Here is an 18,263-nt window from a genome sequence, read left to right on the forward strand (position 1 = left end):
ATAATTTTTACTATTAATCAATATCGCATCCTCTTTGGAGCCAACTATAGATAACAGGCACCCGTTGTTAGCTGGTCTCATGAGTTTCACAAATGCTGTTAGTATGGGAATGGCTCTATTATTACTGGGATATTGCACAGGTGGAGCTTTCCGCACCACAGTTATATTATGTCCAAACAAAAAAGGTGTTATGTTTTTGTCAAAGCTGACAGAGAAAATCTGTGTTATTATAGATGCTGTTGGCAATTTGTTTTTTGTGTTCTTGGCTATCTTGAGTTATTTTGAAGAGATTTGTATAATCATCTATTTTGCTTTGTGTTTAAACATTGGTGATTTATCTGTAATGTTCAGATGATGCTTTGGCAGCAGTGAGGTGTTTCATTTCCCTCGTGCTACCCTTGCTTATTGTGTTAGGGGTTTGTGGGTGGGCGTAGAGCAGCTTGGTTAAAAAAGGAAAGTGAAGAGGGGATGGAAACTGTTTTGTCTCACATCCTGTTCTGTCACCTGTGTGCCTGTCATCATACCCCTTTTTAATCTTTTCTTCTTGTTACATAAATACTTGATCACAAAAAGGTTTAAGGTGAATAATAAAGCTAAAGCAAGACATCACATTTTTTTATTATATTGATTTATTATATTTTTATGTTTTATTGTTTTTATTTATAAAAATATCTACATTTTTTTAACATTAAAAAAACACATCAACACGCACACTAACAGACATAAGAGGTACAATGCCTGTGCACAGATTATCAAAAGAAAGGAAACCAGGTATTTGACTGTGCAATATATAAGTCTTACAAGGATACTGCAAACTTAAGAAGTCTTGGTGGCATAATGATGAAGACACTCTTAATGCAATATCCACAGTTCAAGTAAGGCCAGGTACATTTGTTGCATACCATCATCCCCTCTAATCTGCTAATCAGAAATTAAGACAAAGTGCCTAGAAATACTTTTACGATGGGACTCTGAGTTCACTGAGCTTTGGTCCGTAGCAGTCATTTACTCATGTCTGTACATAGTTTTAAAAAATGTTTTTTTATGTTCAGTCTTGAATGCATGCAGTGGAATATTTCTACTGATGCATAGTTTTCCAGCAGTGTTTCACTCCCCAGTTTTCAAAGAGTCAGTACAGGACCGGAGTCTCCTTAGAAGCAGCAAGCTAAGCAGGGAGGTTGCAGGCAAGTCTGTCAAGGCATGAAAGCCTGAGAAAGGACACAAACTATGATTGTCCAGGGAAGAAAAATGGGAGGTTTGGCCTGATTTCAGGTGCAGTCCATTCCTGCCCCGCCATCCCATTGGGTGAAGCCCTCTCCAGCATGATGTTGCCTGATTGCTTCCTTGATGCTCGACTGTGTGGACATAGATGCAAGTCTTACTGGAAAATAAGTCTGAGATCGTAAAATGGAAGTCTCTGGAGAGTGGGAAGCATTCTGATGAACAATGTGTGGCGTAGTTGAAGGTGAGCACCCACGACTATGGCTGGGAGATGGAGACCCTAAAGGAGAAGCACAGAGTATAAATTAAATACTGCAACTTTTGTTGTTTCTGTGTGTGAGACAAAAAGACGCTTGAATGCTCCTCACCGTTTTCTGTTAGGTTGCTCTCAACTGGTGAGACTGACATACAGTGCTGATCTTGGACTCTTATTTGCCTGGAGCCTCTTCCTCGTAACACATCTGCTATCTGTAAAACAATTTATTGTTCATTAAAAACTTTGTACGTGACTTAAAATAAGTCTCATAGTGATATACTAAAATAACTAGAGGGAAATGGTGCACTATTCAGGTTTGGCCTCTAGAGGGAACGATACACACATTTACTTCCCATTTTGGCTTCAACTCTTTCTTCCCACTAATAAGAGCTAGGCCAAGTAGGTTTTGCAACTGTTTGTATCTGTTCTGACATAAATTATGTAACACATAGCTGTGAATTCCCATAGTAAAATCATAGAGAGAGACTGAAAATTTGTACAAATATAAGGAACTGATTTACTGTTAGATCAGTAACCTTTAGGAGGTTTATTGTTTTCCAGCACAAGAAGCAGGAACATACAACCATAAAACAGAATAAAAGGAACAACACTGTATCAATGGAATTACAGCAATGTCCATTATATTTATTGTTTTTCCTCTTTGTCATCGCCTCACTCACTTTTTTGTTCTTGGCCACCATCACTGGGGTGTCATTGTGGTAGTTCTTGAGGCTACTGTCAGCTCCACTCTTCAGCAGCAGCCGCACTGTCTCCACCTGACCTCGGCCACATGCGCTGTGTAGGGCCGTGTTCCCACTATATGACTGGCTGTTGACATCACATCTATTCTGCAAAATAGAAAATCACCAGAAAATGATTCATAAAGGAAGCCAGAGTAGATGTCGGTAACTTAGAAAATGAAACAAGAGATAATGTCCCAAAGAGGTTGAGTGCAGTCTGTGATGAAGAAAGGAGAAAAGATTCACATATACAGCATAGCTGCTAAACTCTAAAAATAAAGAAAAACTACAATTATATTGCAATACTTTAAAAAGGACCCTAAGAAGAAAAAAGAATACAAAATTATGCACTGATAATGAGGTGGAAAGAGAAAAGCAGAATTATTTAACTCTGCTGAGTCACAACCCTTCTCTCCCCTCTTCTACCCACACAAATTCATTACCTCAATGAGGAAGTAGACCATGTCTGCGTTATTGCTCTCCACAGCATGCATGAGAGGACTCTGGCCACTTTTGATGTCCTGATTAGAGAGAAAAAAAAAAGCACCATGGGAAAAGTCAGAGAATGCAGAGCGGAAATGCAAAAAAGCTGTGATGCTGTGAAACCCACAGTGCTGAGTCGGTACAACAGGGACTGACCATGGCATTGATGTCAGCTCCAGCATCCAGTAACATTCTTGCCAAATCCTTACGGCCCTGCAGAACAGCCAGATGGAGAGGGCTCAAACCTAAGAATAATAAAAAAAGGAAAAGCCTGCATTTTATATTCATGTTCAGATTTTATACGCATTGAAAAAACAGATATCAGTTACAGAGGTACAAATAAATGTCTTCAAAGCTGCTTGGAGATTTGGCAATGCGACACTACACTGACACCAGACCACAAAGGAAGGAAATGTCCTCTTCCCACCCACACACCCAAAACAACCAACCCAACCCATACCTGAGGGTGGCTTTACATTTTTCATACCCACCAACAGACTGTTAAGGCAGTTAAGGAGATTATAAGAATAGGTGTATTCACTGTAGTAATGTAGTAATGCATTTTTCTTTTCATAGCGCTTTCAGTCTGGAAACTGTGTCAGCGGTTTTTAATTCACTTCACCTGGTTGTGCACATGTTTCAACTGATAGATGTAAACGTAAACTGGGTCACAAATACAGGGGGCATGTGACAAAAACAACAAAAATAAACAGAAAATATATCAGGAAGTATAATTTGATTGCTAGCCAACCATGTTTAATTTGATATTTTATGAATCAGTTAAACTAAATCAAAAATTATAATAATCTGAGATAAAAAGATGCTTGCAAATAATTACAGGCTTTATCACACTTAGTGAGAGCTAAAGAGGTGTAAGCAACCCTTTTAGTGTAATACATGCCAAGAAGTATCTTTAGTAACTCACCATCAAAATTTCGGATCTCAAGGCAGGTGGCAGATGATGGCATAGAAAGCACTACAGACAGGCAATCCCGCTGGTCATATTCACAGCAGAGGTGGAGCGCTGTTTGCCCATTACGGTCCAAGGCTGCAGGGTCAGCCCCTGCTTTCAACAAAGCTTCCACCATGTTTGCCTGCTTAGTTATCACTGCCAGATGAAGGGGAGTCTGAGGGGGAATAACAACAAAAATTATAGTTTAAACAAGCCAGATATATCACAGCTGATAACCATAAAGATGCAGTGCAGTGTTTCTCAAGCTTTTGGTTTTTTCACAAAGCCCACAAACAAGGGAAATACATACTTGACATAAAAAAGCACAGTGTTTACTTTGGCTAATTTAGGATAACTATTCTTCTCAGTGAAGTTAAGAACGCGGTGTTTTCTTGTAAAGGCCTCTGTTTACCTATAACCTGTTCAACAGGTTAAAGGTCAATGAGACAAAAAAACAACAACAAAAAAAAAGAAGCAAGAACACATCAACACCTAGAAGAAACACACAATGACCATGAGCTGGCTTCACCTATGCATGTGTATTCCTAGATTTACACAAATACACTCACTAAGTGCAAAGTTTTCAGCACTTAAATTAATATATCTTACAGAACAAACACTGTCAACAAGAGTAGAAGCATCAGACTTTGTGATTAACTGAAAATGAGGAAGAACCTGTTCTGAACCGCAGTCGACAATGCCGGGAAAAGCAAAAGTCACTGTTCACCAGGTGTTTGCCTGGATGAATATTGTAAGCACTGACAAAAATCCCTTTAGCAATCTAGGATGTTCCTGTGGGTGAGGTCACCATGTATCATCCTGTTTATATTATGTCAATTAAGGCTTGGGAGGGCGCAGGCAACCTGGGGTTCATTAAGCAATCCTTAGTTCATAGTTCAGTCATAAAAGGGAAGTATTTAAACCTGGACTTTTTTAGCTGCTATTCTAGTTACACAATAAATGCAGCAAGTAGGAACGGACTGCTTCTCCAAGTTTCACTTTTGCTGTGTTACTACTAACGTGTGTGTGTGTCTGTGCACAGAGAGTTCGTTCCAGTAAAGACTATTAAAGTAGGTAGGGTAGCAGTGGGAGAACATCTTTGTGGAATTCCTCCAATGTGTCAATGCAACTTCCCTGAATCCTATGACTCACAAACATGCATAAGTACACAGTCATATACACAATCATGTTCCCTGAAAGATTTCCAGTATTTGAACGTTCTGCTATAAACATTTACTATAGAACAATATTATGAAATGCTACCATACTATTAACTTTTCCCAAACGCCATTAAGGACATGTCTTAAATCCCTTTCGATATTACTTTACCACTAAGGCCTTTTATGGCCTTTAATATAGACCCCCTTAGAGCTGGCAGGCTCTGGCTTTGGTTTCCTGTAATAGATTTCACAGTGACTAAACTAAATTTCAGCCAAGATAAGAGGAAAGGTAGGAAGGGAATGAAGGGGTGGAGAACAAGGGGAAAAAAACGGAAGTGGCAGAGGGGAGTCCAAGGGAAAGACAGGAGAACAAGGGAAAATCCCTTCTCTTTCCCTTGGGTCTGTCCTCATAGGCTTACATTCCCGAAAGATGAGTGGATCATCATGGATGAGGTAAAAAGATGACAGCAGTAGAGGTTTGGAGGCATGAAAAACAACCCCAGGCAGTTCCAAACAAGGGGAAGGCAGCACAAAGCGCCAAAGACTTGTCTTCTGCTGTGAGCACAAGAGGGTAAAGCCAGGCGTATTGCACAAATAAACATCACATGCTTACGTCAGTGTTGTTGACAGTTACACTGATAGGATCAGTCAGTTCATCAACTATGGTTAGAAACCAAATTCTATAACCAAAGATATATGCAGTGAGAGATATAAAAAAAGAGAGCGAGAGACTGAGGGAGATAGAGAAACAACACAAGTGAGACAGAGAGAGAGAGGCACGCGCATGAAGGGAAAGTCCCTGTAAACTACCCTCTGAACCTCACTGCAAGGTATGTTGAGAAACAGCCCAAAGCAAGGCGGGGGGGAGGGAGGGGTCATGTGACTTCTCGGAACGAGGACACTAAAGTACACACAAACGCACACGGATGCCTTGTTTGTGCACACACATGCACACACGCTCACACTGAAAAATAAAATGGCATACCACCAACGTACCATAAACAAAAAGAAAACAATTATTCAATTGTTAAACTGCCAACCGCATACTGCACTGTAACGGTAACACGTCCACATGGTAGTCTCTGTTCTAATCCACATGGCAGTCAGTGCACGTTTTAGTGTGGGTGGCCCCAAAGGATTTAGTCCCCAAACCCCACAGTGTCAGCATCACGCTACATTATCCGCTGTCGTAAGAGAAGCAAAAGTTTACCATTGTAGTATGTGTTTGTGTAGCTGATAGCATGTGGGAGTATCAAACAGCTGTCTCTATACTATTGTTGTAGTTCTGGGAGTGGAAGGCAAATCATGCCGTGACACTTGCACTGCTCTTCAGTTACAATACTGATAGTAACACTCTGTCAAAATGTTCCATATGCAAAACCACAGAAACTCAGGATTTGTCATCATTGGATAAGTTGTATTTTAATTGTGCCTGGTTTTTTTTTTGTATTAGAAAATGGCCTGTGTCTTCTGGACTACGAAGTGAACTCAGTGTTTTTAAAATTTAAAAAGTTCCCTACCTTCATGTTGATAAGTTTATTCATTGTGCCTGGTTTTCAGTCAAAACCACACAATCTGGTAGGCAAATGACTGTGGCGGGACCTATGCCTGTAAATCTCCCTTTTTGGTTATAACTGTGTATGACTTCAAATGTGAGTGTGTATGTGCATGTATGTGTGTGTGAGTGTGTGTATTGCGTGCATGCATTTTCATACATAGGGCAAACACAGGATATCATAAAACCTATGCTGTCAAGCCTCAGCGATGAGGAGAGACAACAACTGATGATAGCACAAGCATTATTTCTGGTAAGCTTGCCTGTGGCGTTCAATGTGGTGTGAAACCCCACACTTGAGAACAAACTCCAGACTTGAGAACTGAAGCTCTGAAAAAGCTTGGTTGCTTTTCTATTGAGGAATGGAAAAGAGAAAGCCAGCAGAAATCAGGAGACAACAAAGGAGAAAAGAATGTTGAACTGTTGGCTTGGCACCAGTGCCTGGGACAGCCCTGGATTGGGAAACACTTAAAAGCAACTCCATATACACAATCCCAATAAAACATGTTGATAGAGTAAGTAGGGAGTTGCACTGCTCCATCATTTTTTTTGGGAAAAGTCACCCTAGTGAAACTGCATTGGATCTATTTGTCAGTTTTTCACATTAAAAATCCAAAATTACCCTGCACAAATTAAAACATGTGCAAAATACAAGTTTAAAAGGCGCTTTTGAAAATTTTACTGTGTAATTTTGCATATGAACATTTTTTTACTTAAGGTAAACACACTAGGTAGTGTAATGTTTCTGGGAGTTAGTGTGAGTCATTTTTGTGCCAATTAATCATATTGGCTTTCTTCTTTCTGAATTTCACAACATGGTAAATCCTACATGTAAACACTGAAAAATCCCTTGCTACATATACAGAAAGTGACCACTAGAAAACCATGTGCAAAATACAGAACACTGGAAATCACACATAGTCCTTCCCAGAATGTGCATGGCTTTGGCTTGTGGCAAGTACAGGTGGAGAAACCGGGAAGGGTGAATTCCACTGCACAACCCTCAGCTGCCATGACCGTAAGTGTGTGATAATGCACTGCAAGGCAAGGAGGAAACCAATTCACTTCCTCTTTCTTTCTTTTCCATGTAAGTGTTATCAGAAGGGTGAGACGGGGAAATATATTGTGCATGCTGAGGCTGTTTTACATGCTAAGCTTTTTCTGCAAGCGTGCACATGTCCACACATGCCAACAGCTCCATAATCAGCAAAGATTCTTCGCTTTAAACTATTTAAATTTCTTTGCAAATCCCTATGACTATAAAAGCTCTGTCTCCTGGCATTTAATGGTCAGAACTGTGTGCATGTGTATATTTGTCAGTAGCTTTATCAATGCATCTGTTTTACCTGGCGGAGATTGTTGTAGATATCAACGTCTTTATGACCCAACACCAAGAGCTGGATGAGTTTGTAGACTATGTCCAATGCTCCCTGGACCACGGCTATGTGGAGAGCTCTGTGAAGGACACATGCACACAAAAAAATGACACAGTCAACAAGTGTTGCATTTTCAAATTGGATTTAACATAACCTATTTCTCATTTTCAACCTGATTATCATTGATCAAACCTTTAAAAGCTAATCTCTTTTCAACCAAATCCCAATCCCAATCCCAAAACCCCTTCATGGCTGAAAAAGTGGTACATGTAACTCTTCACTATTTCCCCAATATGAATCAATATATGTACATATATGGAAATTAGTGTGTGCCTCATTCCTGACCTCTTGTCAGAAACCTGCAACCACTCTCTCTCTGCATCTGTGAGTCTCACTCACTCACTCACTAATTATTGTGCTAAATAAAAGAAGGCAGCACATGCGCACAACCCACAATATTAGTCAGGAGAAGAAAATCATTTAATTTTTTTTAAATTGCAGGAAGTGTATTGGATAGCGTATAACAAGTTGTTGCAGACGATAAAGTTCTCGTCAAACCAAAGCTATTTACTTGTTAGGAAACATACTGTTGGGCATAATGCAACATGTGTAAAGTAATGAGTTATAGTCAACTCCAGAAGCATTTCCAGAGATGGAGCATAGACATACACAGACACACACATGAGCAAAGACTTGTTCCAAATTACCAAGCCTGACAAGTTAGTCTCGCTCTGCAAGCTGACAGAACTGTTTTCTTTTATTTCATTTTCTTACTGTGAAACCTGGGCTCTCAGTATTGACTCCAAAGCAAAAATGCTCAGCCACGTTCATGAATGCTTGCTTTGTTTATAACATTGTATGTCCTCTAGTATATAAAACAATACCTTTTGGATAGGTTAACAAGATTAAACTGCAAAACTACTGTGTGATTATGTGCTTGCATGAGTAATGGCAGTTCTTTACATCATATACAGAATTAACCTTTAAAATTAATGCATCCCCATCATAAACAACTTAAAACAACAAGTGGAAATGGAACAATAGCGAGCCTGGCTGAGTCTTTATTAGAAGCCACCTAGTAGCACTTACACACTAAAGCACAATGAAGCTTTGTTCACACATGGCCTATTGAAGAAGTAGGAGAACCAGGTCACCAGACTATTACTTGTGCTATTGTCAGACTGTCACAAGTATATATCACATGAACTTTAGACAGGAAGCTGGCAGTTTTAAAGTCCAATCCACTTATAAATGACAACTGAATTCTCCATGCATCGTCCTCAGGTAAAAGTTCATAACTTCCGTGCAAGTGTAAAAACACCTTAATTAACACGTAGCATGTAAAAACGAAAAACAACAGCTGTGGTTTTGCTAAAGCGATGAGCCAGACTAAGTCAGTGCCTGGAAAAACGTCTTAGATGGTTGCCCGGCAACTTTACTGTGGCAACAAACTTTTTGTTTGTTTTATTTTAACATGTACATCACATTTATATATAGATTAAATGACTGAGACATAGCATCTTCATAATTGTACTTTTTAATTGTTTTCTCCCTGTCGTTAGCATGTATGCTAAACTAAGCTAACCTGCGATAACCAAAGAAGGGGGCGATTATTTTGTGGCCTTTAAACTTAACATGTGGAGGACTAAAGTTTGTTTTTTGATCAAAAATCAGCCAATTCTGCTTGATCACTTGATATAAGTTATAACACTGAAAGTTGCACTGACAAGTTCAGTAGATGTACAGCACTGACTCACAGTTCCTTTATCACACAACCTTATCAAGAAACCACTGTCTGTGATCTATACATGAAGCAAATGAACAAACACAGGGCGGGGTTTGGGGCAGGGAAGGGCAGGAAACTGATTGGTGGTGCAGAGGCATGTTGTAGAAAACAGTTTATCAGTTTTCACATTTTTCTTTTTTTGCTCTATCAGAAGAAGCAGCTTCCAGTAAGACCCAGACAAGTTTTATGTCACTTCCTGTTGTCACTAACAAAGACAGCATTCTTTTTCCTCTATCTTGGTCTATGTGCACTGAAATCTAGTTATTAAGCCGTATGGTTTCTGACAGGGGCTTTCTTTAGTTTTGCTCAGTCAGCTTCAACAGATAAGTCATAATCAGACATACAGTGCAATTATGCAACAGGAAACAGAGACAGTTCTTTAGAATAAGTTAAAAGTACCTTTGAAGGCAATATGAGGTCAAAAACATAAGTTCATATAATGACAAAAGCACTTGCAACACTTTGCAACACTCTCAGTTAAGTGAGATGTGTCCCAGTGACACAAAGTTAAGTTAAAGAAGAGTCGCGCTTGAAAAGAAATAGCTTAAACTGATTACAATTTTCAACATTACATACTACATATTAAGATTTCCCCAGTATTATTTTTTTTATCTGTGTCCTGGCATTTAATGATCATAAATATTCCTTCAAAGTGTGTTCTGTAACCAACATTCACTTGGCAGTTGCAGGAAATATGTGTGTGTGTGTGTGTGTGTGTGTGTGTGTGTGTGTGTGTGTGTGTGTGTGTGTGTGTGTGTACTAAAAGAATGCAAAATAAATGCAAAAAGTAGATAAACCATCTGTGCATATGTATATGCATGCTTAATTCTAAAAGCCACGCTTAAGCAAGGCAAAACAAATGTTCTCTGTGCAAGAGTAGTTTTCAAGTGTGACTGCAATAAACAATTTTGTATGTCAAGTGTGCAGGGCGGTTCTTCCCTCAGCAGATCCCTGTTCCTGTAACTAAGCTCAGCAGAGTGAAGAAATCTGCATCAACAAAGGTTTGGTTATATTTACTGTACATGTTATTGGCTACCCATAACTAGCTTTAAAAAGCACCTGCAGTGTCTCCACAATAAACACTACAGTAAAGGAGATAATCATTCATGGCACAGTATACCTGGTCTCAAACATAGTGACAGGCAATTCATATATGACTTTAGCAGAGTTTTGTGATTCTGAGCCCTGAGAAAAGTGTGAAAAATAGATTTATCTTTGGATCATTCATCAATAACCCTTAACAAACTTAATATTCAGATCCTTTGCCTCCATGTATGCCTATTATCATTCTGTTTATCTTGCTCAGCCCTTTTATATCATCATCTATGTGTCTCTTTTCTCTTAAGATGAAACTGCACTGTTTCTTGTTCCTGGAAGTGGGGCAGACCACAGCCCCAGATAACCCCAGGCCCAGCAGCCCTGACGCACACAGGAGTCCCAAGCTTAACACAGATGGTAACTGTGTGTATGTGTGAGAGAGAGAGAGAGAGAGAGAGAGAGAGAGAGAAGGCATGTGGTATCCTGTTTGGTATGGAGGGTGAGAGTGCAGCCAGACTGAATGATCAGACTGAAGCCTAACATTTCCTGTGGTCTGTGGACCAGCTGAGCAATGAGATGATGTGTCAGTTTGAACGTGTAGTAAACAAAAGAGAAGCAGAGTCACACCACAGTCCAGTTAACAAGAAATGACGACTTACTTCACATCCTACTGTGCTCGTCATTAACAATTATACTACTTTCAGTCTATGATGGTGCAAATATATTTACGTGGGAACTTTGATGAGCAAGTAGTTTATTATATAAATATACTGTTTGTCATTGCATCCACTAGAGCAAGTTAAAAACTTTACTATGCAAAGAAAAAGCAGTTCTGGCCTGACTCACATTTTAAATCCTTTAATCGTGGATGGATGCAAGTTAAAGAGGAGAAATACTAGCTGTTAGAGTTCAATCAAAAGCACTCATAATTCTATAAGATCTTGAACTTTCATATCTGTGGAGGCACCATCAGTACCAACTAATGTAAAACGGCTTTACAGGACTATCCAAAAGTCTTGAGCCACCAGAGCCAGTGGTCTTCAATAATAGTTCTCCAGATTTTCTGAAGGTCTTTCAAAGTTTTTATATGTTTCTATATGTCCTCAACCAGAAAAGGCCTTGGATGGATGGACTGGTTACATTAACAAAAGTGATCCTTCACATGCAAGTGATAAGTGATTCAGTCTTATCATTTTTGTGGACTTTCAAGATTAAGTGCAAGTTAGTGTTCTCAAGACCATCTCACCATTACACAAAAAGAGAAAGAAAACAGAAATTCCAGTTTAGAGTTTTTCAACTGATAAACTTACATCTAAACACAACTCAAATATCCATGCTCCCAGAGGACAAACCTAATAATTTTTTAGTTTTCATCTAATCAAACTTAAATGTGTCAGTTTAAACCTATGCACTGAATGGATGCAAGCTGATAAAGCTGAATAAATGCAGTTTGAATAAGAGCATTGCTAAACTATGTATGTCATGGTATGTAACTATGTAACTGACTGACTGGAAGCATACATGTAGGAGCTGTAAGTAAATCAACAGTTTTGCACATCTTCCATTGAAATGACAGTGTAACAGAACAGAAAAGAGGAGTGAGAGAGAGAGAGAGAGAGAGAGAGAGAGAGAGAGAGAGAGATGAACCTGATAGAAAGAAAGCGGTAAATGAGGAAGTCAAGAGCGGATGTTTGGGTTTTTTGAGCCCATTCATTTAAAAAACACAGAGAAGAAAAGAGAGAGACAGAGACACCTGAGAAAAACCACAACAGCTTTTTAAAACTGAGCACTCACTGGTTTTCCCGAAACTAAGGGGCTCAGAGGCGCTGAGAACAAATCCCATTGACGTAAAAGCAGGCGCATGCTCACCATCAAACACATTATGTATACACGCACATACATACACACACACACAAACACACACTCACACTCATATGCATACAGTGTGAAAAACGAGAGGGTGCTGTAAATGTTTCTTTCTGAAGAATTCACACAAAATTTTAAACAACCACAAAGCAGCAAGAAGGTAACCGATGCCTGCGAAAGCAAAGGGACTAGGTGTTGTGTAAGGTTTCTGCACTTAATCTGTCTTGCATCGAGTTTCTGCTAATGAGACAGACTTTTGATTTGCATTATGCCTACACAGCAAGTTTAGTGTACAACTGTGAGGTGCACAAGTGGAGATAAAAAAAATAAAATCAGAGCACAGCTAAGATGTCAAAGGTGGTTTTAAAAAAAAAACTTACTTTAATAGAATATAAAATAAAAACTGTTGTTTTTAAAGCTTTTTTTGATCTGAGACATGCATTCATCTACTTCCGTGGAACCATCTGTTAAAGATGGATATGTCATTGCAGTTACAAAGCAAATATGAGATAATAAGCAGCTGTAAGATACCACGGGACTTAACTTGTGGCTCGGCTAAATATTGGTCATCATGAGGTTTGGTTTTTTTTGAGTGAATGCAAATGATGATGATACTTTTTGAAACTGCATGATCAAAGTGCCAATAAATTCTTGGACATGCTTTGCTTTCGGTCACATGATTCTTTGTGTCTTTGTATGAATTTCTGTAGTTTATTAGTGTGTGGGTGGTAGATTTTGACAAAGTAAAGTAACCATGCGTTAAAGTTTAATATTTGCATTCATGTGGTCTCGAAAACTCCTCTGGTGCCCTGTGTATTCTCACTACCACCACCTCACGCCTCGAGGGACCAGTCAGCTGACTCTGGATTGTTCAACATGTGAATACCAACAAATCACTCTCAGCCTAGATCTATAGTATACCTGTAGCTTCCAGGTTAATATGTTAGGTATGTTAAATCTCAATAAGTCCTTATCAGCAGTGAAAATGCAGTCAATAATGGGAGGGCACACTGACTGACTGTACCTACTCAGTATGCACAGTCAGGTGAGTCATGGAGATCAAATAAACAAAGAACGCTACTGATATCTCACGTCCAGATTGTGCAACAGCAGAAGTTTTGTCTTCGACAGCAGGACATTGACATTAATGTTGTTTGGGTTGTTCCTCGTAAATCAATTGCACTGACATCTTATTGAAGTGAACAGTTTTCCTTGAGAACTTAGTTTAGACTTAAAAAAGTGAAAGCAATAGTAATGATCAGACTGCACGTTTTCATCACAAGGGCCTTTCGATTTTTGGTAAGAAGTTGTGATACATGATTAATGTTAGAAAGCTTTCTAATAAAAACACTTTGATATATAATACAGTAGGAATAATATGACTGCACAATTCCATGCAGCTGCTTTAGTTTCAGGGGTATCGTCGCATTACGAAGGGTGACTGGGAAAGTTGAATCAAACAAAAGCATCATTAACTGCATATGGTTTTCCTACAGTGAAACTCAAAACGTCTGTTGTGAAACTGGATTAGGATGCGTACTCATACACCTATACACTGGAAAACACATTGAGATAATGGGATATGTGTGAAACCTATAGCTTAAATATAATCACTTGCTATCATTTGCATGTTTGAATAAAGAGGCGTGGTCAGGAGCTGAAAAATGAAGCCAACATGTACATGCATGTTAGTTGACTTAGCTATTTTAAGTTAAATCAACTCATATTGACTCCCATATGTATGTGATATACCCACACGCTTTCCTAACCAAGCTAGCTAAGTGGCACTGTAAAGTTAACTCTCCATGTCCTTTTTATATCTATAGAAACTTTTTGCTCCCACCATCATGAAGCTAAAGTTGCAATCATTATACCATGGCCATCTTTTACATACAGTTTGTGATTTTAATGTTCATGGTGTTGAGGATGAGTCTGAACTTGTTGCATATGTCCTTCTATTTACTGTCACTGGCCATGTTATACGGTTTAAAAATGACAATATGAGTCAGATTTAAACTTTACATTTTTTTGTAACAATAAACTTTTTTCTGACAAAGTTTAAGCTGAGTGCAACTTTCATATCTGGCAATTGATGAGTCACCACTTCTGAGAAGTTGGGATTGACTTGAATCTCAGACTCATACTGTACAGTAGACCTCAATTTTCAAACCATTATCCTCTTAGAAGTCCCTCTAATGAAAATTTCTTGAAGTGAAATGATTGTGCTGAATTTTCAAATCCATAAAATGTGCCAAGTTATGACTTTCAAAATGACAAATGACACAATCATGCACAAGGTGGATGAATCATCTTTTAAGTTTACTATATACACCAGTTACCTGGATGGATGGATTGATTGTATATCATAAAGTGACACCCAAATATCAGAATGAAAAAGAAAAGAATCAACATACGTATCTCCATCTTCATCTTGTCTTGTTGCTTGAGCGATACCAGCCAGGACGTTTTCAGTTTGGTGGGCCACAACATTATTTGGCTCTGAGAGATGAGGCAGGCAGAACACTGGGTAATGACCTAAGCAGGGATGACACAGAATGAGAAATAGAAACAATGAGAAAGAGAAATAAAAAGAAGTTTGCAGGGAGAGAGAAAGAAAAGAGAAATGATGAAGATATAAATGAATAATTAGAAAAGCTCCTGGCAAGCAAGTGATTTCTGTAATAAGGAAGTGGATAAGTTACAAGTCATATACTGTAAATATGAGTGTGCTGTATTCAATTATAAATTATGAGCTACTTTGATTCATGCAGTGAACACACTAATGAGGGGTACAGTAGGTGTAAAATAGCTTAGTGGGCATTTTCAGCAGCAGTAGCTTCTCTATGGTCTCGGACTTCACTGTCTTTTCTGCCACAATGTCACACTGGCAGAGAAAACCACTAAAGAAAGGGGAGGAGGAGCTGTCTGTTGCCACAGTTTTAAAAATCAAAACAGCATTAGCAGGTAATGCCCTGTAATACCACAAAAATGATATGCCCCAACATGTAGTGCCTTGCTCTGTCCTCCAAACCTACATTTTGTCAGCTAGTCTGATCATTTTACCCACAGGCTGCTATTTCACGTATTATTGGTTAAACCAAACAAATATTCAATGCGTTTTTCTTTGGAGAACAGTGAAATCAAAACTTCAGATGGTAATTTTACAGACATCTCATGGTCCAATTCTTACTTTGGGGTTTAAACACTTACAATATTTAAAAACAAAACAAAATAATAAAGCTGTTGCACAACATACTGCAGTATTAGACTTAATGTTGGCCAGCAGGGCTTACCGTAAGGGAAAAAGCATATGGGGTATCCATTTGGAATCTGTCCTTCCAGCTGCCTGGGAGTCACTGGTGCTATGCCGACTCTTTCCACGGGATCGGCTAAAGTCTTATCTTCCGGAGGAGAAAATCGGTCTTCTCTTTCTGCTTTAGACGGTGACAGTCTCTTGGTCTCCGGTTCGACAGGAATCGGGCGTTTCCTAAAAGGAAGCTGTGAGGCAGATCTATCCGCTGGACGCTTGCGAGAAGTACTGGTTGGTGAGACCGATACGCCTCTGACCGTGGGGCAGTTTTCATCTAAACTGTCCGCCCCTGTGAACGCCGGAGGTGCAGGTGAACCGCCTGTTACCCGAGCGTCCCTGGAGCCACAGGCTGGAGTCCCCCCGGCGTTCCCACGCACTCGGACATTGGTGCGCAAATCCAGCGGCACTGGGGCAACCGACTTGTGGGTACCGTTCATGGTCATGATCCTTGGCATCAACTGGGAGAGATTCTTCGAGATCTGAAGAAGTTTATTGGAATCAGTCAAAGCAAAGTGAACCGACCGTGCGCAATTCCCATATCCATGAAATCAACTGGACAGCGATCAGACCATCACCCTGTTTCCTTTTGAGTCACTAGTGGGGTTTAGATAAGCGTTCGAATTCAATGACCTGTGGGGGGAAAAACACAAAAATTTAAAATAAAATAGTCTACATGTGAAGAAACGCTAAGAGATAAGGTACTTATGTGTGTCCTAGTGCACCTATGACAAGGTAGAGTGCAGCTGCGCGACTTTCATCTGCTTTTAATGAAGTGTCAGAGCGACACGGTGCTTTCCCTTTAAACCGAAACAAAACGATTCTACCACTTAACTTTATACTAAGAAAGGCAGGAAAACAGCGACGAATTCATAGCATTCTTGCATTTCCGACTTCTGACATCTGTCTGTTTTGCATGCAAGTTAAAAACATTTAACACCGAATTTCGCAAGAAGTTCATGGCTCGTTGCTTGTTCAGAGACTCTGTGCAATAGCAATGTACAGAACAAACACGGAGGCACTAGTCGACTGTCGATCGACTGTCCAGCACATGATCAATAGGTGACAACTTTTTTCTTTTAAAATAGTTCAACATTGTTTCACATTTAATGTTTCAACATTAAATTTGGATTCAATACAAATTTTGATTTGTGAGCAACTTTCAGTTTAGCAAGGTAATCAAAGTATTCATTAAATTACCTTGCAGAAACTATTACTACTAACTACTATCAAAACATGAAAAAACAACCCTTTCTGTTACAAAGACGAAGTCAAGGAAAAGATGACTTGATGCTAGATTCAAACATAATAATTTTTTAAGGCTGTCTCAGCCGAGTTTAGAGCAAAATATTTTATTTTGCTAGTGACTGGTCATGAGTAAATAAACGAATAGCCACACTATTAACTGGGAACTACATGAATATTGCTTTGCTTTCTGTCTTTTTTGTTTTTTTTTTTATAATTCAATTCAGGTTCAGCTATATATCCTCAAATCACAACAAATACTGCCCCAAGGAGCCTTAAACCATAGCAATCAGTCAGACACCAACCTCTCAGAGAACAGAACAGGTGAAGGCTCACGCAGGTTCATCCAGTCGTGCAGTAACTTCTAAAAGAAGCATGAACTTCCCTAAGATTTTGTTACTTACCTGTGTATTTGGAAGGCCTATCATTGATTACTTGATGCTGTGAGTTATGGGCTCTTCTGCGCATGCTCTGCACAGCCATGTGGTGGTGGCCAAATGAGACCTTTCAGGGCTAAAGAAAATTAAGCAATATTGGAACTGCAGTTCCTCAAATGACCACTTCAGGCTGACTCCTAAAGAAAGTCCGTCCACATGGACTCCAGTATTAAAGTAACCAGTTTAACAGCACAATTTATTTTAATTAAAGTCCATAATTGTGGTCCTACTATAGCTTTTGGAGCGTTTTTAATGCAATTATCTGACTAGTAATTTGGGTAGTCCTATCCATCCATCTATCCATCCATCCTCTTGTTAGCACTAATAAGTAGGTCTCTATGTCTGTGCCAGGCATCTATATAGTTTGAAAATCAAGCTTGCAAGCTTTTTGACTCTTCTAAATTTTGTGACATCTAATAAAACAACATTGTGACAGTTATAAAGCAGACCACAAATTAATGTGTGACATCGTTTTGTATGCTATCTGTGGTGATGCCCTGCCTGACAAACGCGCTGGCCATACCTTTATAGTTCAATGTCATGATCTATATCAAGGTCATGCCCCAGAGTTCTCTGTGTTTTCAGTAAGCAAAGACTAGCAAAGGAATAGTCAACTCATTATGCAAAGAAGTAGTGCAGCTACCAGAAAGTTACTGAAACCAGCAGGTTACTGAAACAAGCTACTCCAACAATGCATTTAGTGTTTTCCTTTCTGTTACTGTAAATATGTTCACTGTGCAAGCATAGCCACATGCTTGGACCATGGCTTCTACCTTGTATTTAGAGTAATTTAAGCTGTTTCTGCCATATAGCAAGCAAACACATTTCATGAGGAAGAGGT

General features: G+C 39.2%; 1 protein-coding gene across 1 annotated transcript; it reads right to left on the bottom strand.

Moving 5' to 3' along the window:
- Positions 1–550: 550 nt before the first annotated feature.
- Positions 551–16,551, bottom strand: bcl3 (BCL3 transcription coactivator). The gene is made up of 9 exons (XM_086309955.1): positions 15,727–16,551; positions 14,848–14,968; positions 7,714–7,822; positions 3,626–3,827; positions 2,857–2,945; positions 2,661–2,738; positions 2,158–2,325; positions 1,590–1,689; positions 551–1,501 (listed from the first exon to the last, which is right to left on the bottom strand). The coding sequence occupies exons 1-9, from the start codon at positions 16,196–16,198 to the stop codon at positions 1,269–1,271; spliced, it is 1,572 nt and encodes a 523-aa protein (XP_086166081.1). The 5' UTR covers positions 16,199–16,551; the 3' UTR covers positions 551–1,268.
- Between the last annotated feature and the right edge of the window lie 1,712 nt (positions 16,552–18,263).

The sequence above is a fragment of the Aulonocara sp. 'chitande type north' Nkhata Bay genome, linkage group LG11 (assembly GCF_057382095.1).
Source record: "Aulonocara sp. 'chitande type north' Nkhata Bay isolate Kocher_YH1m ecotype deep benthic linkage group LG11, A_spYH_male_GT1.1, whole genome shotgun sequence".
Lineage (NCBI taxonomy): Eukaryota > Metazoa > Chordata > Actinopteri > Cichliformes > Cichlidae > Aulonocara > Aulonocara sp. 'chitande type north' Nkhata Bay.